The sequence below is a fragment of the Excalfactoria chinensis genome, chromosome 5, assembly GCF_039878825.1.
Source record: "Excalfactoria chinensis isolate bCotChi1 chromosome 5, bCotChi1.hap2, whole genome shotgun sequence".
Classification (NCBI taxonomy): Eukaryota; Metazoa; Chordata; class Aves; order Galliformes; family Phasianidae; genus Excalfactoria; species Excalfactoria chinensis.
The window spans coordinates 54,836,309-54,863,411 of record NC_092829.1 but is presented as its reverse complement, the minus strand read 5'-3'; the positions used below and the strand labels follow the sequence as shown (position 1 = coordinate 54,863,411).

General features: G+C 63.4%; 6 protein-coding genes across 7 annotated transcripts; 5 read left to right on the top strand and 1 right to left on the bottom strand.

The window, feature by feature from the left end:
• Positions 1–304: 304 nt before the first annotated feature.
• On the top strand, positions 305–4,943 carry ZP1 (zona pellucida glycoprotein 1). The gene is made up of 11 exons (XM_072338017.1): positions 305–496; positions 572–693; positions 767–2,102; positions 2,714–2,857; positions 2,934–3,118; positions 3,201–3,298; positions 3,367–3,494; positions 3,692–3,881; positions 3,956–4,106; positions 4,184–4,268; positions 4,343–4,943. The coding sequence occupies exons 1-11, from the start codon at positions 334–336 to the stop codon at positions 4,447–4,449; spliced, it is 2,709 nt and encodes a 902-aa protein (XP_072194118.1). The 5' UTR covers positions 305–333; the 3' UTR covers positions 4,450–4,943.
• Positions 4,556–8,688, bottom strand: PRPF19 (pre-mRNA processing factor 19). The gene is made up of 16 exons (XM_072338048.1): positions 8,557–8,688; positions 8,315–8,464; positions 8,134–8,210; positions 7,923–8,064; positions 7,773–7,846; positions 7,630–7,692; positions 7,485–7,526; positions 7,303–7,377; positions 7,007–7,082; positions 6,659–6,768; positions 6,399–6,554; positions 6,249–6,318; positions 6,025–6,110; positions 5,454–5,624; positions 5,195–5,300; positions 4,556–5,098 (listed from the first exon to the last, which is right to left on the bottom strand). Exons 1-16 carry the CDS (start codon positions 8,573–8,575, stop codon positions 5,001–5,003), a joined length of 1,515 nt encoding a protein of 504 aa, XP_072194149.1. The 5' UTR covers positions 8,576–8,688; the 3' UTR covers positions 4,556–5,000.
• TMEM109 (transmembrane protein 109) lies at positions 8,582–10,843 on the top strand. Its single transcript, XM_072338121.1, has 4 exons — positions 8,582–8,761; positions 9,750–9,890; positions 9,974–10,076; positions 10,163–10,843. Exons 2-4 carry the CDS (start codon positions 9,771–9,773, stop codon positions 10,555–10,557), a joined length of 618 nt encoding a protein of 205 aa, XP_072194222.1. The 5' UTR covers positions 8,582–8,761; positions 9,750–9,770; the 3' UTR covers positions 10,558–10,843.
• Positions 10,844–11,801: 958 nt separating this feature from the next.
• Positions 11,802–17,210, top strand: TMEM132A (transmembrane protein 132A). Its single transcript, XM_072338005.1, has 11 exons — positions 11,802–11,971; positions 12,558–12,778; positions 12,849–13,061; positions 13,140–13,459; positions 13,529–13,675; positions 14,278–14,470; positions 14,536–14,679; positions 14,762–14,964; positions 15,206–15,482; positions 15,544–15,735; positions 15,818–17,210. Exons 1-11 carry the CDS (start codon positions 11,911–11,913, stop codon positions 16,865–16,867), a joined length of 3,021 nt encoding a protein of 1,006 aa, XP_072194106.1. The 5' UTR covers positions 11,802–11,910; the 3' UTR covers positions 16,868–17,210.
• Positions 17,211–17,647: 437 nt separating this feature from the next.
• CD6 (CD6 molecule) lies at positions 17,648–21,909 on the top strand. The gene is given in 15 exon segments (XM_072338852.1): positions 17,648–17,769; positions 17,853–17,935; positions 17,938–18,051; positions 18,054–18,188; positions 18,840–18,899; positions 18,975–19,301; positions 19,376–19,684; positions 19,833–20,132; positions 20,227–20,295; positions 20,389–20,529; positions 20,611–20,730; positions 20,897–21,007; positions 21,086–21,160; positions 21,269–21,433; positions 21,680–21,909. Coding segments are annotated over 15 exon segments (2,361 nt in total).
• Positions 21,910–23,409: 1,500 nt separating this feature from the next.
• On the top strand, positions 23,410–26,911 carry CD5 (CD5 molecule). Of its 2 annotated transcripts, XM_072338049.1 has the most exons (11): positions 23,410–23,548; positions 23,627–23,665; positions 23,781–24,050; positions 24,122–24,184; positions 24,345–24,719; positions 25,010–25,294; positions 25,375–25,506; positions 25,892–25,945; positions 26,073–26,189; positions 26,307–26,401; positions 26,653–26,911. In XM_072338049.1, exons 1-10 carry the CDS (start codon positions 23,497–23,499, stop codon positions 26,390–26,392), a joined length of 1,473 nt encoding a protein of 490 aa, XP_072194150.1. In that variant the 5' UTR covers positions 23,410–23,496; the 3' UTR covers positions 26,393–26,401; positions 26,653–26,911. The 2 variants fall into 2 exon arrangements, 1 of the variants encoding a protein (XP_072194150.1); XR_011903741.1 differs by lacking the exons at positions 26,307–26,401; positions 26,653–26,911 and having other exon boundaries at positions 23,439–23,548; positions 25,010–25,290; positions 26,073–26,119.
• Positions 26,912–27,103: the final 192 nt, after the last annotated feature.

Sequence of the window (27,103 nt, the reverse complement as noted above, 5' to 3'; positions counted from 1 at the left end):
CTGGGACAGGGCTTGGGGCAGCCCAACCTGGAGTAAGATGTCCCTGTTGTAGGACTGCTCTATTGGACCCCTTGGCATGCTCCCGTGGCCAGCGGGGAGGTGGATGCCGTACACCATGGAGCTGTGGGGTCTTACACCGGCATGGTGCTGCTTCAGCCCCATTTCTCGGTCCAGCACCAGATCTCAATTCCCCATTTGGAGAACACGGGGCATGCCGGCCTTCAAACAGCTTTCGCTTCCCCCCATCACTTTGCTGATGCCTCGGTCATCTGATTGCTGCCCAGGTATAAATGGAGGAGCCCCGCGGGAAGCTCTGTTGTGCTCTACACCAAGATGGGCTGGAGCCACTCCCTGCTGCTGCCGTTGCTGCTGCTGCTGCCTGCAGGGCTGCCCTCTGGCTCGGCACTGCTGCGGTATCGTTATGACTGCGGGGACTTTGGCATGCAGCTGCTGGCGTTCCCCACGCGTGGCCGCACGGTGCGCTTCAAGGTCCTGGGTGAGTGATGCGCGTCCAATGGCAGGATGAGGGGGGTGGGATGGGGTCAGCCTCACTGCCCCCATGTCCTCGCAGATGAGTTTGGCACCCGCTTTGAAGTGGCCAACTGCTCCATCTGCCTGCACTGGCTCAGCACTGGGGAGGACGGCGGGCTCATCTTCTCAGCCGGCTACGAGGGCTGCCATGTGTTGGTGAAGGTGAGGCCATGCTCATTTGTGGGAGACCCAGTGGGGTGAAACGGGGTTACATCTCCTGCTCCCCCTGCCATAGGATGGCCGCTACGTGCTGCGGGTTCAGCTGGAGGAGATGCTGCTCAGTGGGGTGATGGCTGCCTCCTACGAGGTGAACATGACGTGCCCACGACCAGCTGGCTATGAGATCCTCAGAGATGAGAAAGTGCATGGCCACCACCAGCCTGACCGGGGTGACAGTGCCCTGCCAAGTCATGGCATTGATGTCCTCATCCCCCGGCCACCACCTGGCCTCCTGCAGCACATAGCCCATTCTGCCCTGGCCATCCCCAACCCCCAGCTGCCCCCCAAAGCCCCCATGGATCAGAGTCATCCTGTGGCACACACTCAGCCCATCCTGGGGCACCAGGAGCTGCAGGGCCAGCCTCAGCCTGGGATGGGGCACCCAAGACCCCAGCCCCAAAACCAACCTGGGATGACCCATGCTAGTGGTCAAACCCATATGGGTCTCCGTCCACATCTTCCGTCCCAAAACCAGCCTGGGATGGTGCATGCTGGGGGTCACATGCAAGCAGAGGTCCTTCGGCCAAATCAGCCCCCAAATCGGCACAGTCTGCTGAATGCTGGTAGCCAAACCCAAATGGGTGTCCTTCGCCCCAGTCTTCAGACCCAAAACCAGCATGGATTAACACACCCAGGGAGTCAAAGCCAACCGAGTGTCCTTCGCCCACATCTTCAGTCCCCAAACCAGCAAGGATTAGTGCATCCAGGGAGTGAAACCCAAACAGGTGTCCTTCATCCAAGTCTTCATTCCCAAAGCCAGCATGGATTAGTGCACCCAGGGGGTCAAGCTCAACCAGGTATCCTTCAGTCCTCAAACCAGCAAGGATTAGTGCGTCCAGGGAGTGAAATCCAACCAAGTGTCCTTCACCCAAGTCTTCATTCCCAAAGCCAGCATGGATTAGTGCATCCAGGGGGTCAACTGAGTGTCCTTCGCCCAGGTCTTCAGCTCCAGAACCAGCCTGGGCAGGTGCACGCCGGCAGTCAAACCCAAGCAAGTCTTTTTCACTCAGGTCTCCAGCACCCAAACCAGCCCAGCTTAGTGCAGCCTGGGCTGCAGCCTGGCTTGATGCACACCAGCACTCATACACAAGCAGGGTATTTCCATCCGGGCCTCCAGCCCCAAGGCCAGCTGGGCTTTCTTCTCCCCAGCCTCCAGTCCCACGCCCAGGGCAGCCTCATTCGCCCCAGCCTCCAGAGCCAAGCAGGGCTGCTGCAACCCAGCCAGCCCCGACCAGGGCTGCTGCGCCCAGGGATGCCACCACGACCAGGGCTGGTGAGCCCAGGGCTGCAGTCCCAGGCCCAGGCTGGGCTGCTGCATTCCACAGCTCTCTTCTACCCCTCGGCGGGGGCAGGTAAGTGAATGGGGTGGGATGGGATGGGATGGGATGGGATGGGATGGGATGGGATGGAGGTGTACCTGTTCATGGGGATTTGAGGGGTGCTGGGAGTGGGCGGAGGGCATCTGAGGAAGGTGGGCACCAAGGATGCTTGGGATGGGCTACAGATTTTTGGGCAGGGGGATGCTCAGGATGGGCATAGGGATGCTTTGTTAAGCTGCAGATGCTTGAGCAGGAGAATGCTGTGGTCAGACAGGAAAATGCTTGGGCAGAAGGGTGAGCAGGGGTATGTTTGGGTCAGGTAGGTGGACAGTCACAGTGGGCTACTGGATGCTTGTAGAGGGCAGGATGGTTTGGGTAGTCAGGGGAATGCTTGGGGAGGGGAACGCTATGGGTTAGTGAAAATGCTTGGGCAGGAGAATGAGCAGTGGGTGCTTGGTGTGGGCAGAGGGACACTTAAGGCTGGTAGGGAGATGCTCAGGGAAGAGGATGCTGTGGGTTGACAGGGATGCTCGGGCAGAGGGGTGGGCAGGGAGGTGCTGGAGGTGGGCAGGAGGTTGCTGAGGTTGAGCGGGGGGGGCCACTTACTGTGGGCACGTGTGCTGCTGAGTGCTCCCCCCCCCCAGGTGAGCCGCTGACACGGGAGCAGTGCCAGGTAGCAGTGGGGAGGCTGTCCTGCGTGTCCCCACCGGGCCGTGATGCCTGCCTGCAGGCAGGCTGCTGCTTTGATGACACAGACCGTGCGACGCCCTGCTATTACGGCAACACAGGTAGGGTTTGGCAGCAGGTGACCCATTGCTCCCTGCGGCCAACTGCAGCACGTGACTGCACCTCTGTGTGCTGCAGCCACTGTGCAGTGCCTGCCCGAGGGCCACTTCGTGCTGGTGGTGCCGCGGGGGCTGTCTGCTCAGCCCTACAACCTGGACAGCGTGCGCCTGGCCAGCACACAGCCTGGCTGCCAGCCCACCCAGACCACCGACGCCTTCGTCCTCTTCCACTTCCCCGTCACGCAGTGTGGCACCACTGTGCAGGTGGGGGTAAAGCCTTGAGTGCCCTCCCCAACACCTGACTGCTGAGTGAGAGCCTGACTGCCACGTGCCCACCTCCCCACAGGTGATCGAGGACCGGCTGGTCTACGAGAACCAGCTCATCTCCACCATCGATGTCCAGCCAGGGCCCCGTGGCTCTGTCACCCGTGACAGTGTCTACATGTAAGGGGATGACGGGCGAGGGGCGTGGGGACGCTCATAGTGCTGCTCACCCCATTGTCTCCCCACAGTCTCCATGCCCGCTGCATCTACAATGCCAGTGAGCTGCTGCCGCTCAGCCTGGAGGTGGCTGTGCCCCCCACTGCCGCCCCTCTGGCACAGCCAGGGCCACTCCAGCTGCAGCTGCGCATCGCCACCGGTGAGCCCAGCCTGGTTCTCCATCCCCATCCCCGTGTGTCTCCCTCCCACCATGATTACTTCCATCCCCACATCCCCCATCCCCATTCCCACACCCTCATCCCGCTATCCTCCATCCTCGTGCTTCCCACCCCCACCTCCCGAACCTTCCAATCTCCCCACCCTGTGCGCTGCTCAGCCTCAACATTCCCCCCACAGATGAGAGCTACAGCTCCTACTACCCTGATGCCGACTACCCGCTGGTGAAGGTGCTGCGGGACCCCATCTACGTGGAGGTGCGGATGCTGCAGAAGACCGATCCCAATCTGGTGCTGGTGCTGCACCAGTGCTGGGCAGCCCCCAGCACCAGCCCGGCAGCCGAGCCCCAGTGGCCCATCCTGGTGGACGGGTGAGCAGGTGGGGAGGGAGGGGTAGGTGGCAGGGCTCGCTTAGGCTGACACAGGGTCTTTGGTCATCCCTCAGCTGCCCCTTTGCTGGGGACAACTACAGGACACAGCTGGTGCCAGTGGGACCCGCCACGCCGCAGGTGCCTTTCCCCAGCCACTACCAGCGCTTTGCCATCTCCACCTTTGCCTTTGTGGACAGCCCTGCCACGGTGGTGCTGGAGGGAGAGGTGAGGCAGGGGGGGGTCCTCCCGCTCAGTGGGACCCCACCATGATGCCAGGTGTGACATGGCATCTTGTCCCACAGGTGTACATCCTGTGCAGTGCCTCAGTGTGCCACCTGTCACAGCCCGAGCCCTGCCGGCCCTCCTGCCAAGTGGCTGTGCCTTCCCGTAAGTGGGGCAGCGGTTGGGGGCCCCATCTACCCTTGCCTTTCTCAAACCCACCCCTGTGTCCCCCTCCCCAGGGGCCCGACGGGCTGCAGGGGACAGGAAGACAGCAAACATCTCGGGCACAGTCACCTCCTGGGGACGCATCGTCTTGCCAAAAGGTCCTGCAGCGAGGAGACACTAAGCACTGCTGCTGCCTCCTTGCTCCCGGACAAGAGAGAATCCCAACATTCTGGTCACAGTGGGGGCAAGTGGGAACAATAAATCAGCGACTGGCAAAGACTAGTGGTGTCATCTGTGGGAGCAATGCGGGCCGAAGGTGGGAAAGGACACAGCACCAGCAGAGCCGGGTCGGTCCTGCCCCCCCCCACGCTGACCAGGGTTACAGTCAATAGTTCTTTATTTATGCACTGAAACTACATAACTGCTTACAAAACTGCACAGCCCCCCCCCCCCGCCCCACATCCCTCCGTCACAACTGTCCACTGGGGTACGGGTCGGAGCCTCTCAGTGCATCACTTACAGCCACAGAAGGGAGTCTAAAGCCAGAAAGACCAACACGAAACTGGAAAAGAAAACTAAAAACAACAAATCCATGGAGCACGGGGAGGGTGACATCCAACTAACGCCCACCTCTGCCAATTGTTACAGTGAGGAAACCTAAAGGAGAAAGGAAACCCCCTCCCACCCCAAAACCCAGCGCCGCAGTGAGCGCTGCCAGCCCCACACCCGAGGCTACAGGCTGTAGAACTTCAGGCTGCGGTCCATGCCCGTCGAGGCGATGAACTTGGCGTGGTGGCCAAAAGCCACCCCTGTGGTGAGGCCACTGTGCTCTGCAGAGGGAAGACAGCATACGGTTACATCGTGAAGAGCCAGGAGGGGATTCCCCTGCCCCCCTCAGCCCCATGCTCCCTCCCACAGCCCCGCACCGGTAAAGTGGAGGATTTCTGTCCACTGTTTGCAGATGTAGATCTGGACATCTGTGCCGCCCAGAGCCAGGTAGGTGCCGCTCTGGTCGAAGATGAGAGACTTCACCTGAGGAGGAGTAAAGGAAGAAAGCTTCAGGTCAGGCCCAGGAAGCTCCAGGCACCCTGCCAGAAGTGCAGCATCCTCTCTATCCTCCAGCACCACAAAGCAGCAGGTCTAGGGTGGTCAACAGTGGGACGAGGGAAAAGGGAGCCAACACACCTCGAAGTTATTATCCAGCTGCAACGTCTTGAAGTTCTTCAGTTTACGCAAGTCCCAGAGCTTGACGGAGGAGTCGTCTGCAGCCGTGGCCAGGTAGTAGCCGTTCTCAGAGAAGGCAATGCTGGTGATGGGGCCAGAGTGCCCCGGGAAGTTAGCCACGTTGGTGCGTTCCTGGGGACAGGAGGGTTAAACGTGGGCCTCCAGCACGCCCTGTCTCCCCAAGGCAGCAGCTCAGCCAGGAGAGAGACAACAGCCCCAAAGGACAGCAGAATTCACACAGGTCCAGAGAAGCAAGGATGAGGAAAGGCACAGGGCTGTCACTCCAGGGGGCACCCAAAGCTCTGTCCATCAGTTCCAAAGACATGAGAGAGCAAACCCCTGCAATCGCTGCTCTCTATGTGGCTCAGCCTGCGCCAACCTGTACAATCAGCCTGCCCCAGAGGCCATCATGGGAATGCACAGAACATGATAGCAGGAGCTGCTCCTGGCTGGAGCTACAGCATGCTGTCCAGGCACCAAGCAGAGCACAGCAACCACTGCCCAACCCCTGCATGCCTAGGGCCAGCCCTACCTTCAGATCCCAGATCTTGATCTGAGAATCCATTGTTCCCGTTCCAAAAATGAGCCCATCAGGGTGGAACTGGGCACAGGTGAGAGCTGCAGAGACAGACAAGATATACAAGGGTTGGGGAAGCTCTGTGCCGTGAGAGCCCTGCTACCAGGAACTCCCAAGGGAGAAAAATCCCCCTCTGCACAGTCACAAGGGCCCCATGGCATGGGTACTCTTGGCCTTACCACAGCCAGAGCTCTCATCTGTCACCTTGGTGAGAACACGGCCTGTCTGGATGTCCGAGAAGGCCCAGTACTGAAAGAGATGCGCAGAGCATTGAGCATACAGCCACCAAGCAGGGTATCCATGCGCCCTGGGCCCAGGCTGGCTCTAACCTGGTCATCAGAAGAGCTCAGAAGGTAATCACCCGTGGCATGCAGGCTGAGCCCTGTCACAGAGCCCTCATGGGCACGGACAACCTGCACACAGGAAGCGTTGGGCACAGACCAGATCCGAATGGTGGCATCGGGAGAAGCTGAGAACACCAAATCCTAGAGAGGGACAAAGCGGGAATAACATCAAAACAGTGCCGTGCCCCTGTTTGGGAGCTGCCTTACAGGCAAGAAGGGAAAGCTTGCAGTGGGCAGCAGCACACCTGTGAGGGGTGGAACACGACGCTGGTGACCTTCTTGGAGTGGCCTTTGAGCGTTGCCAGGATCTGCTCTGAGCTCTTGTCAAAGACAATGACATTTTTATCAGCCCCGCCTAGCAAACAAAGCAAGGGACTATCAGAGATGGGACTTGTGGCTGGCCAAGTTCAACATCCACCTGTTGTTCTTAGGGATCTCTGTCCTGAGAAGCTCTGCCATGAGCCAAGAAAATTCCTTACACCCCTTTGCTCGCTCCGACCTCGCAAAAAGTCAGAGAAAGGGCCCTATTCCCAGGCAGCTGAAGGGTTTCTGCTGACACCAAAGACCACAGAGTATGGAGATGGCTCCCTTACCGGTGAGGATCTTGTTGGTGTCGGAAGGACAGAGGTCCAAGGCCAGGATCCCCGGGATGCTGGCGCTGTGCAGCCCCTGTGCGAGACAGAAAGAAGCCAGATTGGTGCCACGAGCAGGAAAATGCTCCAGAGGGAACCCAAACGAGCTTTGCTGGAAGCCTGTGCCACCTCCACTCCAGCACTGGTCTCCATGGAGAAAGCCGCAACCCCCCTGGCCCCGACCAGCAGCACAACTGTGGGTTTGGACAATGCCCAGCAAGAGGGTGAGTTTTTGAGAGCACTGCAGCAGCACTTACCACGTGTGAGGCAACCTGCCGGTACTTGCTAAGCTCCTCTGGCTTCACCAGCTCCTCTGGCACTGTCTTGCCCCTCTGCAAACAGAAAATGGTGCGGGGATGAACATCAGTCACTCTTGGAACACGCAATGTCCTGATCACTGCACCACGTCAAATGTGAAACGTGAGTTGTGGCCGCTCACCTTCTTGCGCTCTGTGGTCAGCACGGTGGCCTTGTCTTGAAGCTGCAAAACACCATGACAGCGGTTACAGCCAACCTGGGTTCCCCCAGCAGCAGGACAGGGAGCAACTGAGAGCTGCAGCAGCACAGGCAGCACAAGCCCTTACCTTCTGGATAATCTCAGGAGTCATGCCTGCAAGCTCACCCAAGTCCATGGACTCCCCAGCTCCCTACGTGGGGCAGAGAAGGGCTCAGTTATATGCACGTAGGAAACAGAAGAGACCGCCGCAGCGAGGTAGGAGAAACTCACCGCCACGTTGGGCTGTGAGGACGGCACTGCCTGTGGCACAATGAGGCCAGCCTGCGGTTTCAGTGTGGCCAGAGCTGCAGAAGCAGAGAAACATTATGAGTTCCACCCTCCACCTTGGAGGCATTCAAAGCCCCCTGCATCCCAGCTCACCTTCTCTGGCAGCAGTGACCTCCTTGGTGAGCCGTGCGATGACCCGGCAGGCAGCATCGTGTTGGTACAGCGCGTGGGACAGCTCCTGCCGCGTGGTCTGCAGCTGCTGGCGCAGCGTGAAGCTGTGCAGCATGACGGCATCCTGCAGGGGCAGCAGAAGGGGCTCAGGGGGAGGCGCTCAGCCCCTCCTCCTCGGCTGCCCGCAACTTACCCACTCGTCCTGCAGCGCCTTTAGGATGGCCGGGATGCTGGTGGCCGACGGCGGCTTGGGCCGGATGGGATGGGCAACTGCCGACACAGACGCACCCTCAGCTCCGTGCCGTTCAGTGCCCCGCACCCCCCCGCCGGCTCGGGGCCGGGCTCCCGGTGCGCCCCCCCCGCCGCCGCCCCACCTTTGATGTCGATGAGCTGCTCCTCAGACAGCGGCTGGTTGTTGACGGGGTCGGTGCCGTTCTCCGCGATGTATTTCTCGATCAGCCGCCGCTCGTACACGTGGTTGGACACCGGCGACACGCACGGGTGCTCGGGGACCTCGTTGGAGACTGCGGGGACAGCGGAGGGGACGACGCAGGTCACGCCGTGTTCCCGACGTCCCCCCTCGGACCCTCCCCCCCCCGGGCCGCCCCGCGCTCACTGGAGCAGATGAGGGCCATGGCGGGCCCCGCACGCTCCGCTTCCGGCCGCTCCTGGTTCCGCTTCCGCCTCCGCGCGGCCTCACCGACGCTGGCAGCGCTTACGCGGGCTCCGCTCAGGCGGCCGCCGGAAACGGAAGTGCTCCCGGCGTGCCCCGCGCCAGCGCGTCCCGCTCCCCCCGCCCCACTCTCCCGACTCACCCCGCGGTGAGGACTACAGCTCCCATGGTGCCCCGCGGCGGCGGGTCCGCGGCACGACCTGCAGCGCAGCGCCACCGTGCGGCAGTGAGCGGCAGTGCGCTGTGCGGGGGTGCGGGGAGACACCGCGGGGGGACGGCGGGGGGAGGGGGAGGATGGGGGGGCACAGCGCAGAGCAGGGGGGGAAATAGGGGGTGTTGAATATGGGAGTGGGGGATGGGAGGGGGGAGGAGGGCCTGGAGGGGGCAGGGGGTGCTGGGAGGGAAAATGGGGTACGTAGGGGGGCACGCTGGGGGGGGAATGCTTTGGGGTAATATGGGGAGGCATATTGGGGGGCTATATTGAGGGGTTAGAGGGAGAGCTGCACGGGGGGGGCAATGGGAGGGGGGGCATTGGAGGTTGGGGGGCACGTGGGAGGATATTGAAGGTATAGAGGGGGAGGGAATACGGGGGGATACCGGGGGCCGTGTTAATGTGTACATATGGGGTGTGTGAGTGGGGGGGGACATGTAAGGAGATACTGGGGGGGCTATAGCGGGCTATACTGGGAGATGGCATGAGTGGGCGTACTGGGGAGTAATGGGGGTACGCTCGTGCATATCGGTGGGGGAAAGGATTGGGGGAGGTTGAGAGGGCACCGTGGGGGGGCAGTGGGGGACAGCGGGGTGTTGGGGGGGCCAGAATCGGGCGTTATATGGGTGATCCATAAGGGGGAGGCAGACGGTCGGATAGTGGGGTATCCTGCAGGGAGTTCTGTGCTGGAGAGGTGTATGGGGGGGGCAGATAGATGGGGTGGTATGGGGTGCACGTAGGGGGATACTGAGGGTCTCTATTGGGGGATATGTGGGGGAACATATGATAGTAATAGAGGAGTGCAGGGCAGCATGCTGGGTGGGCACGGTGAGCGGGCAACCTGGGGATACTTGGGGGGCTTGGAGAGGGCACTGAGCTGTGTGTGGGGGGAGGGGGCAGCTCACCCCTCCCCTGCTGCCCACAGACCCCGTTGGCCGTGCTGAGGATGGGGGCTGCCGGCGGTGCCATGGGCGCCTTGGACGAGGCCCTGTGGCAGCTGGGCCGCACCGCCTGGGCCAGCCTGGAGGGCTGCCTGGGAGCCGAGCCGCTGCGCCTGCTGGCCGAGGTGAGCGGGGGGGGCTGGAGAGGGATGGGGGTCGGTGCGGAGGCGAGCACGGAGTGGCCCCACGAGGCTCGTTGTCTTTGCAGAGCCTGCTGGCTGCACTCTGGCTCGCCGCCTCGGCCATCTCGTCGGGCCTGGCCGTGCTGAGCAGCGCGGCGGGGGAGCTGCTGGAGGCCTGCGGCCTGCACGGTGAGCACGGCGCCACGTGGGCTCGGCCCCGTGCGGCCCCAGCCGCTCGGTCTCAAATATCCCCCCCCCCGTGTTTTGAACCGCAGGGGCCCGGCTGGCGGGCGGCGTGGCTCCGAGCCCCGGCGCGGTGCAGCGGGTGCTCCTATGGGGGCTGTTAGCCCTGGTGGGGCTCCGCCTCCTGCCGTGGCTGCTGGGCCTGGTCCTGGCACCGCTGCGGCCCGTACTGCGCTGGCTGCGGCTCGGCGCCTTCCTGGGAGCCTTCGTGTATGTGGCGGCGGCGGAGGGCAGCGGCCCCACGGCACGGGCGGCCACGCTGCTGGGGCTCTGGGGGTTCTACGTGCTACTGGGGGGCGGCAGGGCCCCCCCGCCCGGCCCCGGCGCGCACCTGGAGGCTGCCGTGCGCAGCCTGGAGTGGAAGGTGGAGGAGCTGCGGAGGAGGCAGCAGCGCTACGGGGCAGCGCGGGGCCATGCGGAGGAGTGAGGGGTGCTGGGGGGGACCCTGCGTGTGTGTGTGTGTCTGTGTGTGCGCATGTGTGTGTGGGCTCCCCCCCGCACCCCGCCGGCGCCCCACATCAGCACCCCACATCAGTGCCTTCACTAACGCCGCACCCAAGCCCTGAAGCTGCTGACACCAAAGTGCCTGGGGGGTCCCAACCCACGTACCTCCCTCCCTGCCCTGGGATGAGGGCCGCGTGCTTGGTTTGCTCTTGTGGAATGGTTTGGCCACCAAATAAAGTGTTTGACTGCAGCCCACGCTGTGCCGGCAGGGAAGGCACTCGGTTCTGAGGGTGGGGGGGGCACAGAGGACACTCAGGGGGTGGGGACAGGACGTGCCGTCCCTGTGAGCGCCGTCCCTGTCACCTGTTTGCTGAGGTTCTCAGTGCCCACGTCTGGTTCTGTCCCTGGTGCCCTCTGTCTCTGAAGCACCCCCATCCTTCCAGTGTTCCCCCATTGCCCCCAGTGCCCTTGGCTGCCACACTGTGTCCCCATCCCCTCCAATCCCATCCAGAGTCCCCACTGTTCCTTTGCCCCCAGCCCTCCCAGTCTCCCCATCCCTTCGATCTCCCCACTCTGTCCTGCTGCGCTCAGCATCCAGTGTCCCACTCCCTTCCCTGTAGCCCCGGTGCTCCCGACCCCTTCAGTTACCCTCCAGGCCCCTCCAGTGATCCCAGTGCCCCAAGTCTGCTCCAGCATCCCCAGGTCCTTCGACCACCCTCACCCCTCCCATCCCTCCCATCCACCCAACCACTCCCATCCCTCCCAGTCCTTCTCAGAGCCCCCAGTCCCTCAAGCGTCCCTCATCCCTCCCAGTTCCATCAGCAGTTCCTGCGTCCCCCCACGTTCTCCCCAGCATACCGTCCCCCAGTCCCCTCAGCTCTCCCTAGTGTCCCCAGTCCTCCCAGCACCCCCAGTCCCTCTGGTGTCCCCATCGTCTCTCATGCCTCCCAAACCCTCCAGCTCCCCCAGTCACCCCTATGCCCCTTGTCTCCCCAGGTCTCCCAGTACCCTCAGTCCTTCCCAGTTCCCCCAGCATCCCTCATCCCTCCCAGTCCTCCCAGCACGCCCCGGTGATCCCCTTCTCCGCAGCGTCCCCCAATCCCTCCCGGTGCCCGGCTCGGGACGGGACAGGACTGTCGCTCCGTGTCCCTGCCCTCGGGGTCCCGCAGTGCCCGGCGCGGGTTGTTTAGGACCCGGCGGGGTGAGGCGGCGCCGGTGCCGGTCCCGCCCCGGCCCCATTGTCTGCGCGCGGAGGCGGAGGGACGGCAGCGGCGGCTCCGCTCGCACGGACGCTCAGCGGAGCCCGCACGGCCCCGACTCCGGAACCGGTCCGGCCATGGCCCCGGCCGAGGGGCCGTACCTGTTGCTGCTGGCCGCCGCCCTGCTCGGGGCTTCAGGTGAGCACCGCGGGCACCGAACCTCCCCTCCCCCCCCCCGCCCCCCCGCCCCTGTACGAGCTCCGCACACGGCTGTCCCGGGTAGAGCCGGGAGGTGGCCGTGGGATGAGTTGGGATCTGCCCCATGTGCTCCCCAGGGTCTGCCGGGATCTGCCCTGGGTGGCCGTGGAGTCGCGGAATGGTTGGGTTGGAAAGGGTCCTTGAAGATCACAAAACCACAGAATGGTTGGTTTGGAAGGGTCCTTAAAGATCACAGAGCCATAGAATGGTTGGGTTAGAAAGGACCTTAAAGATCCCAGAACCATAGAATGGCTGGGTTGGAAAGGACCTTGGGAATCGTGCAGTTCCATTTGGATCCATTTGGAATCTGCCCCATGTGCTCCCTGGATCCAGCAGGGATCTTCCCCATGCAGCCCCTGTACCCAGGTGTCCGGCTCTCTCCCCCAGCAATCACTCAGCACTGCTTCCCCCAGCAGTTTGCTCCCTGGGCGGGTTGGGGGTTGGATTCCCCAGGAACAGCCCGTGGGGGAAACCTTTGTGTGGGTGCCCACCCTTGCCTTGGTGATGGTGGTCCCCATCTCTGCAGCAAGCAGCGAGTGGCCCCCCCCGGAGCCCGTGTTCCTGCCCGTGGAGATGGAGCTGCAGGCAGTGGCCGAGCACTACCGCCTGCAGCGTGCAGACGGAGCCCTGCCTGCTAACGCCTCCCTGCATGCCCGTTCTGACACCTTCCTGCTGCTGCCCCGCCGCCCCACCGCTGGCCCCTCACCTCTGCTGCGAGCCTCCTACCCGCCCTTCAGCACACACCAGGTAATGCTGACCACCACAAAGCCACGCTGACCCTGCAGGGCCACCACACCGCCAGCCCCATCTCTTCCAGGAGGTGCCCACCAAGAGCCCCACCTGGGCCATCCGTGCCGTGCCCCTGGACAGCGCTGTGAGCCCGGACGAACCCACTGCCCGTGTCCTCTTCCACCTGCACGGCCCTGACTGGCGCAGCCGCCGGGACCCCCCTGGGGACCACCCGCTGCCCTGCGTTGTCCTGCAGGCCCAGCAGCGCAGCCGGACGGTGCGGGGCTCCTGCCGTGTGCAGGTGGGTCACGGCCTACAGCCCTATGGCTCTAAGGTGGCCCCGCTCAGCCCCCAGCCCTAAGGCTGCTGTCCCCCCCAGGCCCCGCTGGGCATCTGTGTGGTGGAACTGGAGATCCCAGCACGCTGGTTCTCCCTGTCGCCATCCCCGGAGTCGGCTGAGCTGCGGTATGGAGTGGCTGGGCTGGGAGCCTGCAGCCGTCCCGGTGCCACGGTGGAGCCCCCAAGGTACCTGGGGATGCTGGAGCTGCGCACGACGCCGGCGGTGGCACGGCAGCAGGAGGTGCAGCTGGATGAGAAGGTGCTACTGCGTGTCCCTGATGGAACTCTGAGGCCTGGGCAGCGCTTCACCGCCAGCCTGGCGCTGCGGCACAACTTCACTGCCATGCTGCTGACCCTGCGGTGAGAGCACGGGGTGAGGAGGGGGGCTGTGACGGGAGCACTGTGTGACCGCCCTTCCTTGTTATGTAGAGTCAAGGCCAAGAAGGGGCTGCAGGTGGTGGCCGCCAGATCTGGGGACCCAGCGTGGACGGTCCACTTGGAGCGCAGCCGTGGCCCCAAGCACTGGACGGCTGTGGTGACGTGTCGGCGCAGCAGGGACATCCATGGGAGCACCAGGTGTGGGCAGTGACGTGGGAGAGATCTACAGCGCGGCACCTCGTGGGGCCCAGTTGGGCACAGGCACCTGCGCGTGGCACTGCATCCATTTCAGTATGGCCCCAGTTGAGCATGGGGACCTGTTCATGGCACCGCTCCCATCCCGCTGTGGTCCAGTTGATCATAAGGACCTGTGCGTAACACCGCTCTCATCCCAGTATGGCCCCATTGGGCACAAAGACCTGTGCGTGACATCCATCCCAGTGTGGGTACAGGGACCTGTGTGTGGCACTTGCATCCATCCCACGATGGCCCAATTGGCATTAGGGTTTGTGCACGGCAGTATACAAGCCCAGTGTGGCCCACTTGGGAACTTGTGCACGCTGCACTGTTCCTGTCCCAGCAAATCCTGATTGGATGGCTGGTGGTGTGGGAGAGCCCCATTCCAACAATAGGTCCCAGCTGGTGATTCAGGGTTCTCCCATCCCACATAGGTCCTAGTTTGGGATGTGGGGCAGCCCTGAATCAATGGGTCCTTGCTGGGGGACATCCATACTCTGTTGGGTCCCAGCTGTTGGGCAGCCCCGTCCCAGTGGGTCCCATCCACAGCTCTGTCCCCACAGGGCACTGGAGGCGTCTGAGCTCCTCTACCTGGAGCTGGCAGTGGAGAATGGCACAGGGGGTCAGGCGCCGGCCCGACCCCTCACCTGGCAAGTGGAATACCCAGGCCAGGACCCCGAGGCACAGAAGGACAAGCTGGTGTGGGAGGTGCAGGTGTCGGAGCACGACACGCGCGTTCTTGTCCCCCTGGTGCAGGTGGGTGCCCCCACCCCGCATCCCACCCCGCCTCCCCACGGTGCTCAGCCCCGCTGTGCCCACAGGAGCTGGAGCTGCTCAATACATCCCCGCTGACCGGCGTTCCCCGCACCGTGCCGGTGACGTTGGTGACGGTGGAGGCGGGTGGTGCCGTGTCTGAGCTCAGTGAGCCGCCGGGCTGTGAGTCTGCGGATACACAGGTGCTGCAGGTGAGCAGGGTCCCAGCCCCCTTCCTCCCCTCCCCCAGAACCGCTCCCTTGGCACCCTCTGCCCCTCTGAGTGCCCCAACAGGTGTCGGAGGGCTGTGACGCCGTGTTCGTGGGGGGCAAGGAGAGCCGTGGTGCCCGCGGGGTGCGGGTGGACTTCTGGGCACGCCGCCTGCACGCCTCGCTGCTCTTCACTGTCTGGGCACCGCTGCTGCCACTGCGCGTCCAGCTGGAAGACACTGCCCTGGAACAGGTGCGTGGCTGGCGCCTGCCTGGGAACACCGACAGGTGAGAGGAGCACCCCGTGCCACTGCTGCTTTGGCATAGGGTGGGAAGGAGCTGGCGCTCGTGCCGTGTGTCCGTGTCCCTCTGAGCCCCACGGTGCTTGTGCTGCATGTGTCTTGCTGCGTCCAAAAGGTGCTTCACAGCGTGTCCCCCATCCCGCGACCCAGTGCCCCACTGAATCCTCTGGCACTTGTGGCAGTCGCCCCTCTGCCCGTGGGTGACACACGTGTCCTCGTGCCCGCAGCTCTAGCAGTGATGTGGAGGACCCTGGGGAGGATGCTGAGCGACGGGTGCGGAGCTGCCGGCCGCAGTACCAGCGCACAGCAGTGCGGTTCCTCGCACACTTTGTGGCACACCCACAGGATGGCGGCCGCCACCTCTCCTACCTGCCAGGCCCCGAGTGGCTGCTGGATGTCACACACCTGGTGTCTGGCTGGGCGCGCGTGCAGGACCCCCGCGTGGCATCGCTGGAGGGCGGCACTGTGCTGGTGGGCCGGGAGCCAGGCGTCACTTCAGTGGAGGTAGGTTTGGGGCAGCACAGGGGGATGCATGGCCGGAGGGATGCTGACCAGCTGCCTGCAGGTGCGCTCCCCGCTGTCGGATGCCATCCTGGGTGAGCAGATGCTGGTGGTGTCGGAGGAGAAGGTGGCGGTGACGGAGCTGCGTGCCGCAGTGGTGGCAGGGCTGGCGCTGGAGCTACACCCGGAGCCCGGCCACCCCGGCGTGCTCACTGCCGTGTGCCAGGCCACAGCCACACTGCACGGCTCCAAGCAGGTGAGGGTCTGTGGGGTGGCCCAGGGGCAGGGAGGGGCTCCGTGCCCTAGTGCCACGCTGGTGACACTTGGTGTCCTGGCAGGAGGCGACGCTGTCCGTCTGGCTGTCCTTCTCTGACGGCACTCTGGCACCAATGGAGCTGTATGGCGGGCAGGATGCCGTGCTGGCTGTCACCTCACTGGATCCCACAGTGGTCACTGTGGTGGGGACCTCGTCCTGGCACCCGCGGGTGGTGGCGGAGGGGCCGGGCCGAGGGACCCTGCTGCAGCTTGGTCTGCACCCCCTGGATGTGTGCCGCCGTGGCCGACACCGTGCTGCTGTGTTGGCTGCTGGCTCTGCCTGGTTGGAGGTGGCTGGGGGGCGCAGGACCCCCCTAGGCAACCCTGGGTCCCCCGTGCCGTTCCCAAGGGCAGAGGGGGCCATGTCTGGTGAGGCGGTGACGGCGGGCCAGGGGGAGCATGGCAATGTGGGGCTGGTCAACACAAAGCTGCAGGGCATGGGGTCTTCCTCTGAGGAAGAGGAGGAAAGGGAGGAAGGCTATGGCCGTGGCATGCAGGAGAAGGAGAAGGAGGAAATGGTGAAGGCCCCCGCGCGTGTGAGCGACCTGGAGATCGGCATGTATGTGCTGCTGGGTGTCTTCTGCCTGGCCATCTTCATCTTCCTCGTTAACTGCGTCTTCTTCGTGCTGCGCTACCAGCAGAAGGAGCCCCCTGACGCTGGCACTGCTCCCACGGCTTCCCAGCCCCACAACTGGGTCTGGCTGGGCACCGACCAGGAGGAGCTGAGCCGGCAGCTGGACCGCCGGCAGCCTGAGCCTCCCACCCTGCCAGGCCCGCAGCCCGAGCGCTGCTGCTGTGCAGACCCCCCGGCACCTGATGCAGGGTCCCCCAGTGGCACCTCAGTGGAGCCCCGCAAAGAGGGGTCTGTGCCAGGGGGCGGCCGGCGGAAGCGCGTGGAGTTTGTCACCTTTGCGCCCCAGCGTGCCCTCGAGGATCCCCCCCAGCCCACCCCCAACGTGCAGTCCATCCTGGTGGCCGGCGAGGACGACATCCGCTGGGTGTGCGAGGACATGGGGCTGCGCGACCCTGAGGAGCTGCGCTGCTACATGGAGAGGATCCGTGGCAGCTCCTGACCCACCACCAGGACCGTCCTCTTTGTCCCCATCCCTCCGTGGTGGGGACACCAGAGGGACCATCCCTAGGCCCCACTGGGAGGCAGCGATGCCCCGCTGTCACCTTGCCCTGGGGTTTCCGCTGCGATGTTGGGGGCACGAGGTCCCCTCCTCGCTGCAGTTCTCATTGCCACATTGTGTTCATAGTGCTGATGCTGAGTTCTGTGGCCCCCCCCCCTTGACTGGCCACGCGTCTGTTTTGTACAACGTTTTGTACCCATTGCGCTGTGGGGTGGGGGCTCCTTATTTATGGAAGATTTTTAAGTCTGATTGTTGTTACAAAAATAAAATATTTAAAAGAGCCAAGTGGTGCCCGCTGTGGTGGCATGGGAATGGGGACTGGGGTCACTTTGCACTGCCGGGGACAAGCACTGGCTGTTTGCTTTGGCTCCAGGTGTGGGTGCACGTGGGAGCGTCCTGGCCGTGGCCCAGCTGCTGTGACCTTGGGCAGGGAGTGGGAAGCATGGGGATGGGGATGGCAATGGGGATGGAGATGGGAGTGGGGATGGTGATGGAAATGGGGATGGAAGTGGGGATGGTGATGGGATGGGAATGGAGATGGGGATAAGGATGGGATGGGATGGGAGTGGGGGTGGTGATGGGGATTGGATAGGATGGGGATGGGCATGGGAATGGGATGGGAATGGGGATGGGATAGGATGGGAATGGAGAAGGGGATGGGATGGGAATGGGCATAGATGGAGACAGCGATGTGGCTGCTGTGCTGGCTTCCTCAGTCTCATGAAGGCTCCCAAATCCATCTCCCATCCCACTGCTGTGGTTACTGGTGGTGGACCACACAGCTGTGCCCACCCCTTTATCCACAGGTGCCATAGTGATCAGCTGCATCCGATCCATCGCAGGTACCCCAGGTCCCCACTGCCGGTGGCAGAGCTCATCCCTGCGGTGGGGGTGGTCTCCCTTAACGCCTCTCATCCCAAATCAGAGTGTGGCGTAGTGTGATCCCGCAGTGCTCCGAGCTTCCCGCACCACCGAGGCACTGTGGGGACATCACGGGTGCACGGCACGGTCCCCAAGCTGCCTCCATCACCCCTCAGTGTGCCACTTCCCACAGGCGTGTGGTGCTGCAGTAGGGCAGGATGGAACCACCCCCACACCGGCACCCCTGGCTTCCTGCATACCGGGGCGGACGTGCGGCACACAGCAGCACGGGGCCACATCCCGGCACCGAGCAGCATCCGATGCAATGGGCAGGAGGTGAGGATGGAGGTGCTGTGCCTGCTGCTGGCTGCTCTCTGTGCTGCTGCTGTGCCCAGACCAGGTATGCCATCAGCCCTAGCCCCGTTGGGATGTCGCCAACACGTTGGGGTCGATACACAGCAAGGATGCTCGGCACCAGTGGGGTCTGACCCACCGCAAGGACTCCCATCCCCATCCCGTGTCCCCCTGCTGTCACCAGGGAGGTGAAGCGCTTTGCCCTTGATGTGCCTGCTCCCCAGGAGCATCCCACCCTGCCCCATCCCACCCTGCCTATCTCACCGGACCTTTGTTCTGCAAAGAATGCTGCTTCATTTGGAGCATTGCTGACAGAAAGCAAAAGCTTTGCTCGTGCTGCAGGCTGTGTGCAGCGCCCCTGCTTTTCTCCTCCTCCCAAGCTGAGCGTTGAGGCTCTGAGCTCGCAGCCTTCTGCTCCCAACAGAGCCGGACACCATTTTGCCCCCAGCGATGCCTTAAAATCTCCCCTCAGCACCAACCGCCCGGGTGCAGGCCTGCCCCAAACCCCACTGCTAAACCCGGAGGCTTTCCCAGAGCAGCCCCCTGCCCCAGGAGGGTCAGCATGTGGCCATGGGGGATGAACGTGAGCTTTGGGCTTAAGCACAGGCAATCTCTGGTCGCCATTTTGTGCCTCTGGCGCCATGCTGGGGACCGGCATCCCACCGCCGTCCTACACCTTCCTGCCTCCTCTTTACAGCTCCACTGGAGCCAACGGGAGCTCCCACCGTGGTGCCGAGCAACACCTCAGCGGAGCTGGGTGAGAATGGGCGTCCATCCACGGGGCAGCGGGTGTAGAGACCCCCCTGCCACCCTCATGCTGTGCTGCCTGCAGGTCCCCTGGGCACAGCCGCACTGCGCCTGGCTGGCGGCAGCCACCCCTGCGAGGGCACGGTGCAGGTGCGACACCGTGGCCGGTGGATGCCTGTGTGCTGGACGTCCTGGAGTGTTGCTGCCTCTCGGGAGCTGTGCCGCCGCCTGCACTGCGGGGATGCCGAGGGTGATGCGGCGATGGCAAGTCTGCACGGCGACGGAGACGTCTCCAAGGGATGCCCAGCCGCGGTGGCCAACTGCAGCGAGGGGGAGCCGCGGCTCTGCCGGCTGCATCTGGCCACCGAGCCCGGCTGCTGCGCTGCGGGGCCGGCGAACGTCACCTGCACAGGTAAGGGCGCGGTGGGTGCACGCCGTCCCCGCGGCGCCGCGTCGTGTGCCAGCGCCTCTCCATCTCGCACCCAGGAGCCCCGGCGCTGCGTCTGGCTGGCGGGCACAGCCGCTGCGAGGGCCGGGTGGAGCTGCGGCAGGAGGGCAGCTGGGGCACGGTGTGCGACGACGGCTGGGACCTGGCCGACGCCGCCGTGGTGTGCCGGCAGCTGGGCTGCGGCTGGGCGCTGCGTGCGCCGCGAGAGGCCGCCTTCGGCCGGGGGCACGGCCCCGTGCTGCGGGACGAGGTGAACTGCAGCGGGCACGAGGAACGGCTGTGGGAATGCCCCGCGGTCCTGCGGCACGACTGCAGCCACAAAGAGGACGCCGGCGTGGTGTGCTCCGGTGGGTGCCCGCGCCGCGGCCGTGAGTGCCGGAGGGGCTGCCCGCGGCTCTGCCCCGTGCTGCGGCGGCGCCCAGAAGCGGGGCCGTGGCCCTGCCCGGTCCTCGTGCCGTGGCCCCGTCCTGACCCCGCGCCGTGCCCTCCTCGCAGAGCACCACGAGTGGCGGCTGTCCGGAGGCAGGGATGGCTGCGCGGGGCGCGTGGAGGTCCTTTACCGCGGGACGTGGAGCACGGTGTGTGACAGCACCTGGTACGAGCTGGAGGCTGAAGTTCTGTGCCGCATGCTGGGCTGCGGGGAACAGCTGCAGCGTCCCTCCTTCCGCCACACGCTGCCCACCAAGATGCTGTATGAGTGCCCGGACCGGCAGCCCTCGCTGGCGTACTGCAGGTGGACCTACAACAAGTCGGCTCCCTGCCACGAGTCCCGTGCCGCCGGTGTCATCTGCAGTGGTACGGCGCCCTTTGGCCTCACGGGGAGGGGTTTGGGCCAGCGGCCCCCCTGGGTCCGGAGGCTGCAGCCACACTCCCCTCTGTCCTCCTGCAGGCTCCCTGGGCTTGCAGACCCCAACATCAGAGGTGACGGTGGTGCCGAACGGTGGCACGTCCCCGAGCAGTGAGTGTGCTTTGGCACAGCTGGGGGGAGTCAAGGGGTGAAGGGGTGTGGGGGTGGGACAGCGTCACGAGCTTTGTCTGTTCTTTGCTGCAGCCACAAAGGGCTTGGAGGCGGGGGTGGCCCTGTCCCCTCTGCATATGCCCCTCTCCATTCTGTGTGCAGTGCTGGCGGCGCTGCTCCTGCTCACACTGGTGGCCTTCACCACTGTCTTGCTGCACCAGAGGAAGAGGAGCGGTAAGGGTCCCCGTGGGGCATAGGGATTGCGTGGGGCACTGCTCCCAGCCAAACCCTCACTGATGCTCTCCACTCCTTCAGCCCTCACCCTGGGGACCCCTGTGCCACTCCTGGTGACCCACAGCAGCCAGGGTTACAACGTGCCCTCAGAGACTTGCAACGACTACAGGGAGGCACCCACAGGCCTCCCCAAGGGAACAGGTGGGTCCAGTGTGTCACTCGTGTCAGCACCATCAACTCTATGAGCCTTCGGCAGCCCATCAACCCCAGCAGACCATTGTCCCCATCAGCCCCACATGCCCTGTGAGTCCACCAGCCCCTCCAGCCCTGCTGGTGACTGCGGCCCCAGCTCTGTCTCTCTCTGCAGACCCCACACCCACAACCCTTCCCACCGCCAAGGGCTCTGACTCCTCTGACTCTGACTATGAACACTATGATTTCAGCAGCAAGCCACCCGTGGCCCTCTCCACTTTCCACAGTGAGATTCCCCCCCACTCCTCTGCACCTCCCCAGTATGCTGGGTTCCCCTGTTGACCCTGTTCCTCCCACCCCACAGACTCACAGCGCCGACAGCCAGGTGAGCAGCTGCTGGTGCCCAGCCAGGATGGGATGGAGCCATTTCCCACAGAGGGTGAGCCAGCCCCATCCTCCCGTCCCACAGCTGTCTGTCTGCTTGTCCAGGGGTGGGTGAATGGTGGCCCTGTGCTCCCCTAGTGACACAAACCCCATGTCCCCACAGAGCACATCATGCAGTGTGCCCAGCCGTGGGGCAGGGCGAGGAGCTCATCCTCTTCCTCTTCTTCCTCCCTGGAGCCCTACTGCGGTGAGAGCGCAGCTTCCACATGTGCCTGGCCCGGCCCACAGCCCCCACCATTCAGCACCCACCAGCACACAGAACCCACCAGTAAGGGGACTGAAACAGCTCTAGGAATGGGGACGGTCCTGGGGATGGTGAGAGCACCCAGGGATGGGGATGGCCCTGGGGATGTGAATGGTGTTGGTGAGACCCCCCCCTGGGTGGGGGAAGCTCTGGGGATGGCAATGGGGTTGGTGAAGCCTCCAAGAATGGGGACAGATCCAGATGGGTGTGGGGACTCTGAGGGGTGGTAGCAGGGCCAGGAGGTGCTCATACAGCTCATGCCTTCCCCAGCACCCCCAGCCGTGTCCTGTGTGCCCATCCCAGCACTCAACACGCCGTGGGTACCACCACAGCCACCAGACCCTGACCATGCCGACAGCTCCAGCACCTCCTCAGGGGAGTGGTATGAGAACGTGCAGGGTGCTGAGACGTGTGGGGACCCAGCTCTAGGGAAACACACACAGGACTCCAGCTTCTCCGAGGGGAGTGACTATGATGACATCCAGGGCTCTGGCTGCTGAGAGTGGGAACAGGCAGCGGGGAGGGGACTCTTTATCTGTACCACAGCCCTGGGTACATTAAAAGCTTTTAGCCCCATCTGCCTGGCGAGCCCTGATCTCTTCCCGGGTGTACCCAAGGGATGCCATTCCCAACCCAGGGGTGCTCTGGCTGCTCTGCTCAGCCCAGCATGGAATCCAGAGGGGTCCTGGGGAAGCTGAGCTCCCATTGCCTCCGGGCTCTGAGCCACAGTGGAAAATTTGCCCCCCACCACATCCTCCAGCTGTTTACTGAGCTGAGCGGCTCCGGCAGCCCAGAACAAAGGGGCCGCACTGCAACAACGGAGGAAGCACAGAAATAGCAACAAAACCCCAGACAAAGGGGAGAGAGAGGAGACGAGAGTGGGGCTGCGAGCGGAGCCTGCGTGGGATGCAGCAGGGCCAAGCTGCAATGTGTGCACGATGCCATCCGGCCCAGTTTGAGGGCTTACCAAATGCAGCGTCCCCACTGTTTGGTGGTGAGCTGAGAGCCACAGCCGCTGGGTTGGGTTTGGGTGAGAAATGGGGTGAGCGTTTTGGGTTCCACCAATGGACCGCTGCAGCCGGCAGGGTCAACGCTGCCCACCCTGAGCATCTTGTGGAGAGCTCTTCTCCAGTCACAGGCAATCTTCAGACCCAAGGAAGTGCTGAGGCAGGAAACTCCCTGGGAGTGGAGATGTGGGGCCAGAGTGAGGCTGTGGGGCGGGGGATCTCTGCAGGTACAGGGCTTTGGGGTTGCCATGTGGAGAGCTTGGAGGCCCTGTGGAGCCGCCATTCATCAGCACTGCCACCAGGTCGATGGCGAGCGGCTTCCTTAGCATGCCTGACCTGGATTTGGGGGAATTAATTAGGGTGCAATCGATCAGTGCCTCCCCGGCACCCACGTGCCTCACAGGGACACGCGGTGTCCCCGGAATGCCTGTAACTGGGAGAAGAGTAGCAGTGCTTCAGGCACGAGGCACGTGGTGTTCACCCGGCTTCGGGTGCCAGCTCCAGTGCTCAGCTCGGCTTCTCTGCACTGCTTGCAGCCCTGTGAGGACTGCAAGAAAAAGGGAGGTCCCCACGGCCGCCAGTGCTGGGCATGGTCACTTCTCCTTGGGCTCCCTCCTACCGTGGGGTGAGGGGCTGATGGGGACCCCTTAGTGGGGAGGGAATGGGATGGATGGGAAGGAGTGGAGATGGGGATGGGGTAGGGTTGGAGATGGGACTGGAACAGAAATGGGGACAGAAAGGGGATGAGATGGGGATGAAAATGGAGATGAGGGTGGAGTGAGGATTGGATGGAGATAGGGAAGGACATGGAATGTTGTGGGGTTGTAGATGGGATGGCAGTGAGCATGGGGTCAAAAATGAGGTGCAGTCCCCCGCTTTCTTGCTGGTTCTGCCTCTGGCGAGGTGGCTGCCAGGATGCAACTTCAGATGAGGAAGATGTGACGCAAAAACCACAGAGGGAAGAAAAACAGCCTGCTGCTGCTGCCTGCCCTCCCCCCCCAGCCTCCCTTCCCCAGGCTGGGTACAGAGGCGCTGCTGCTCCACACACCAGTGCCGGGGCGGAGGAGGCAGCACGGTCCCATGGCAGCCCAGCCGCCCACTCTGTGTCTGCTGCTCGTGGTGGGGATGTGGGGTGAGTACGTGGTGCTTCTCCTGGGGGATTCCGCCCATGGGGTGGGGGGCAGGCTGACTCTGTCCCCCTCTCTTGTAGCCAGCTGCAGGAATAGAGGAGCGGCTCTGCACCCTGCAGGTGAGTGTGCTTTGGGGCTCCAGCTTTGGGGTTGTGGAATCTGTTTGGTTCCCCAGCAGCATGGGATGCCCGGTGCCAGCTGGGGGATGCTGACCACTGATGCTCACCATTCCAGAAAAGCCCACCTTGCGGCTCTCAGGCGGTGGCTGCCGCTGTGCTGGGCTGCTGGAGGTGCACACGTGGAGCGGATGGGGCCCTGTGTGCTGGAATGGTGTGAGCCAGGACAGCGTGTGCCACCAGCTGGGCTGCGGCCCTCCTACCAAGCTGAGCTTCGTGCCTCCCGACCTCGAGGAGAAGCAGGCATGGGCTATGCAGTGTGAGGGGACACAGAGGTGCCGTTGGGTGGCCGCCAATTGCAGCCAGCACGCCGCCGTCACCTGTAGTGGTAAGCACGGCCCCCCTTAGGGACATCTGTGCCCCCAGTGCCCCCACCTGATGCCTCTCTTCTCATTTCAGAGCCGGAGCCCACCAGCACTGAGCTCCCACCTGTGCCTCCCACCACCAGCCCCGAGCCCACCGGTGAGGGTCCCCTGCCCGCAGCTGCCCTGGGGATGCTCAGCTGGGTGGCAGGATGGGATATGCATGGCAAGGACTTTGCTCCCCATCAATGTGAACATGGTGGGCTTTGGGACTGGGGTCCCTGTGTGTGATGGCTGCACTGTCTCTGCTCCCTCACCAGGCGCCCCGTGGCTGCGGTTGGTGGATGGCAACTTCAGCTGCTCAGGCTTTGTGGAGCTGCACCTGCGGGGCCGATGGGGGGCCGTGGCACTCAGCCCGGATGTTTGGCCGGAGCTGCCCACCCGCATCTGCCGTGCACTTGGCTGCAACAACCCCAGTGGTGTCCCCATTGGTTTCCCTGTGGGTGACACCATCGGTATCCCCGTTGGGGGTCCCATTGGTGGCCCAGTGGCTGGCCCTGTGTCTCTGTCACCACAGAGCCGCCTGCCCGTGCGGTGGGAGGCAGTGGTGCCATGCACCGGCCCTGAGCTGCTCGACTGCTTCAACTGGACTGGCCGTGGGCAGGGGAAAGCATCCACCTTCCTCGTCTGCCCAGGTGAGTGTATTATGGGGGCAAAGGATGGGCTGCAGCCCCTGGCATCCACATACAAAGACAAAACTGCACACATTTGGTTGCTGGAAGCTGTATCCAGCATCCTGCTTGTGCTGTGGGATTGCCAAGCCCTTGGCCCTCCCCTCCATCTGCTCAGGCTTTGAAGCTGTCCTGTGGGGTTTGGGGGGGGGCTTAATGAGATGACATATTGCTTTTGGTTTGGGTTTTCATGGCTGTGCTTGCCATTGGGACACAATGTCTGTGCCATCATACCACCAGCCCTCTCCTTGCAGGTTCCCAGCCACGTGCTGGGCGCAGGCTGGCAGGCGGTCTCACTCCATGCGAGGGGCACATCGAGGTGTTCCAGAGGGGTCAGTGGCACGTGCTATGTGATGAGCAGGCTCACCGTGTCGAGAGAGGCCTCCAGCTCTGCAGGGAGCTGCGCTGCGGGGACCTCTCCTTCAGCATCGAGCTGCGGGACCCCCGTGTCAGTGGGGTCGTCTGCAAGGAGCATTACCTCCACCTCTGTCCAGAGAGCCCCAAGGAGGTCCACGGATGCTCTCGCACCCATGTGGTCTGTAAGCAGCTGCGTGCCCACCCCTCACCGTGCCACTCCCCTGTGAGTGCCACCTGTGTGGTGACACCCGTCCTCTCCCAGGCCAGAAGTCGAAGCCACCTCCTGCTGGCACCGCACCTGGCACAGTGGCCAGCATCTGCCTGGCTCTGCTCCTGCTGGGAGTCCTGCTGCTCATCTGTGGCCCCCCTGCCTACAGGAGGCTGATGAAGAGGAGTAGGTGGCCAGACCCCCAGCCTGTCCCCACATCCTCCTCTTGCTGTCCATCGTGCCCCCCATCTCCCTGAAGATTTTAGGGTGACGCATGCGCTCCCCACGTGGCTTCCCCTGGATCCCATGCTGTTGCTACCACTCCAACCCTGCTGTCCCCACACCAGCGCCACCATTCCATCCCCACTTTCCCTACACCATTATCACCACCCCATCCCCACTGGCCCCACGCTGCTCGCGGCACAAGGATTAGGCGCACAAATAAGTGCTCAGCATGAGATGGGGGATTACCAGGAGGATTACTGGGCATGGCAGATGGGGCCACAGTGGGCTCCTGAGGGGACACGGCCCAACCTCATCCTCTCCTCCCTTTCTCCACCCTTCCTCACAGTCTCCAAGAAGAAGCAGCGGCAGTGGATCGGCCCCACAGGGCTGCACCAGAGTGGTGAGTTGGGAGCGGGGTTCTGGCGTGGGGTGTAAGAGGCTCTTGCTTCTTGCAGCTGCATTCAACCCTCAGCGCAGTGCTGGCTTGGTGGCACTGAGCACTCTTTCAAAGCCACCCTGCCTTGCAGTCTCCTTCCACCGCAACAGCACCGTCACCCCGAGGGTAAGAGTGGAGGAGCAGAGGGCGCGGGGGGCAGACAACGATTATGCTCAGCCCCCCAAGAAGAGCCTGTCAGCGTACCCAGGTGAGGGCACCGGGAACGTGCACTCAGTTCCCATGGGGAAGGATGAACGTGGGGCTCTGTAATGCGGGCACCATCTGGTGGCACTGGGCAAGGAGCTGTGTGCGGTTCAATCCACAGCCCTGGAAGGCGCAGCACGAGCTTCCAGCGCCCCGGACAACTCCTCCGACAGTGACTACGACCTGCACTCTGCCCGCAGGCTGTGAGATGTTGAGGTAGGGCCGCCCCGTTGACAGGGTCGGTTAATTCAGCTGCACAGAGCTGGTGGAATAGATGGATGCCCACACATCCCCGTCCCCACGGTGCTGGAGCCCACCCGGCTCACCTGGGAACCTCTCTGCCGGAGCTGAGCCCACCCGCACCCTTTGCCGCGCTCATCTCTGACCCTACAACGGCCTTGGGGTGCTGCTGCTCCCCAGCCTCTGAGCGACCTTTTGCTTCTTCCTGCTCATCTTCTCACTTCTAGGCCTCCCTCCCGCCTGGGAAAGCGCAAGGCGGAGGCTTTCTGAGCTCTGCGTGCATCTGAAAGTTTGCACCATGGGGCCAAAGGCTGCTGCGATGCGACCGTGCACTCCGGGGCTGTGAGCAGAGACACAAAGTTGGCTGCGCATGCGCAGGGCGGCACAAGAGCTGTGCCAAAAGCACAGCACGGATGGGTGGCACAGGAAGGATGGAAGCATCGAGAAGCCATCCATGTAACCGGTAATAAAACCGTTATTCCTGGTAACCATGTTCTCTACCTTCCGCTACCGCTAGCGTGCCACTCCTCCGACGGCCAGCCAAAAGGCACCACCAGCTCAGGGCATGAGCAAGAAAAGGTGCAGAGAGGCAGCAATGGGCCCCTCGGGGGAGAATGAGAGCTGGAGAGCAGGAAGGACATGCTAGAAGACAATGGTTCTGCAGGAGGGTGAGAGGCT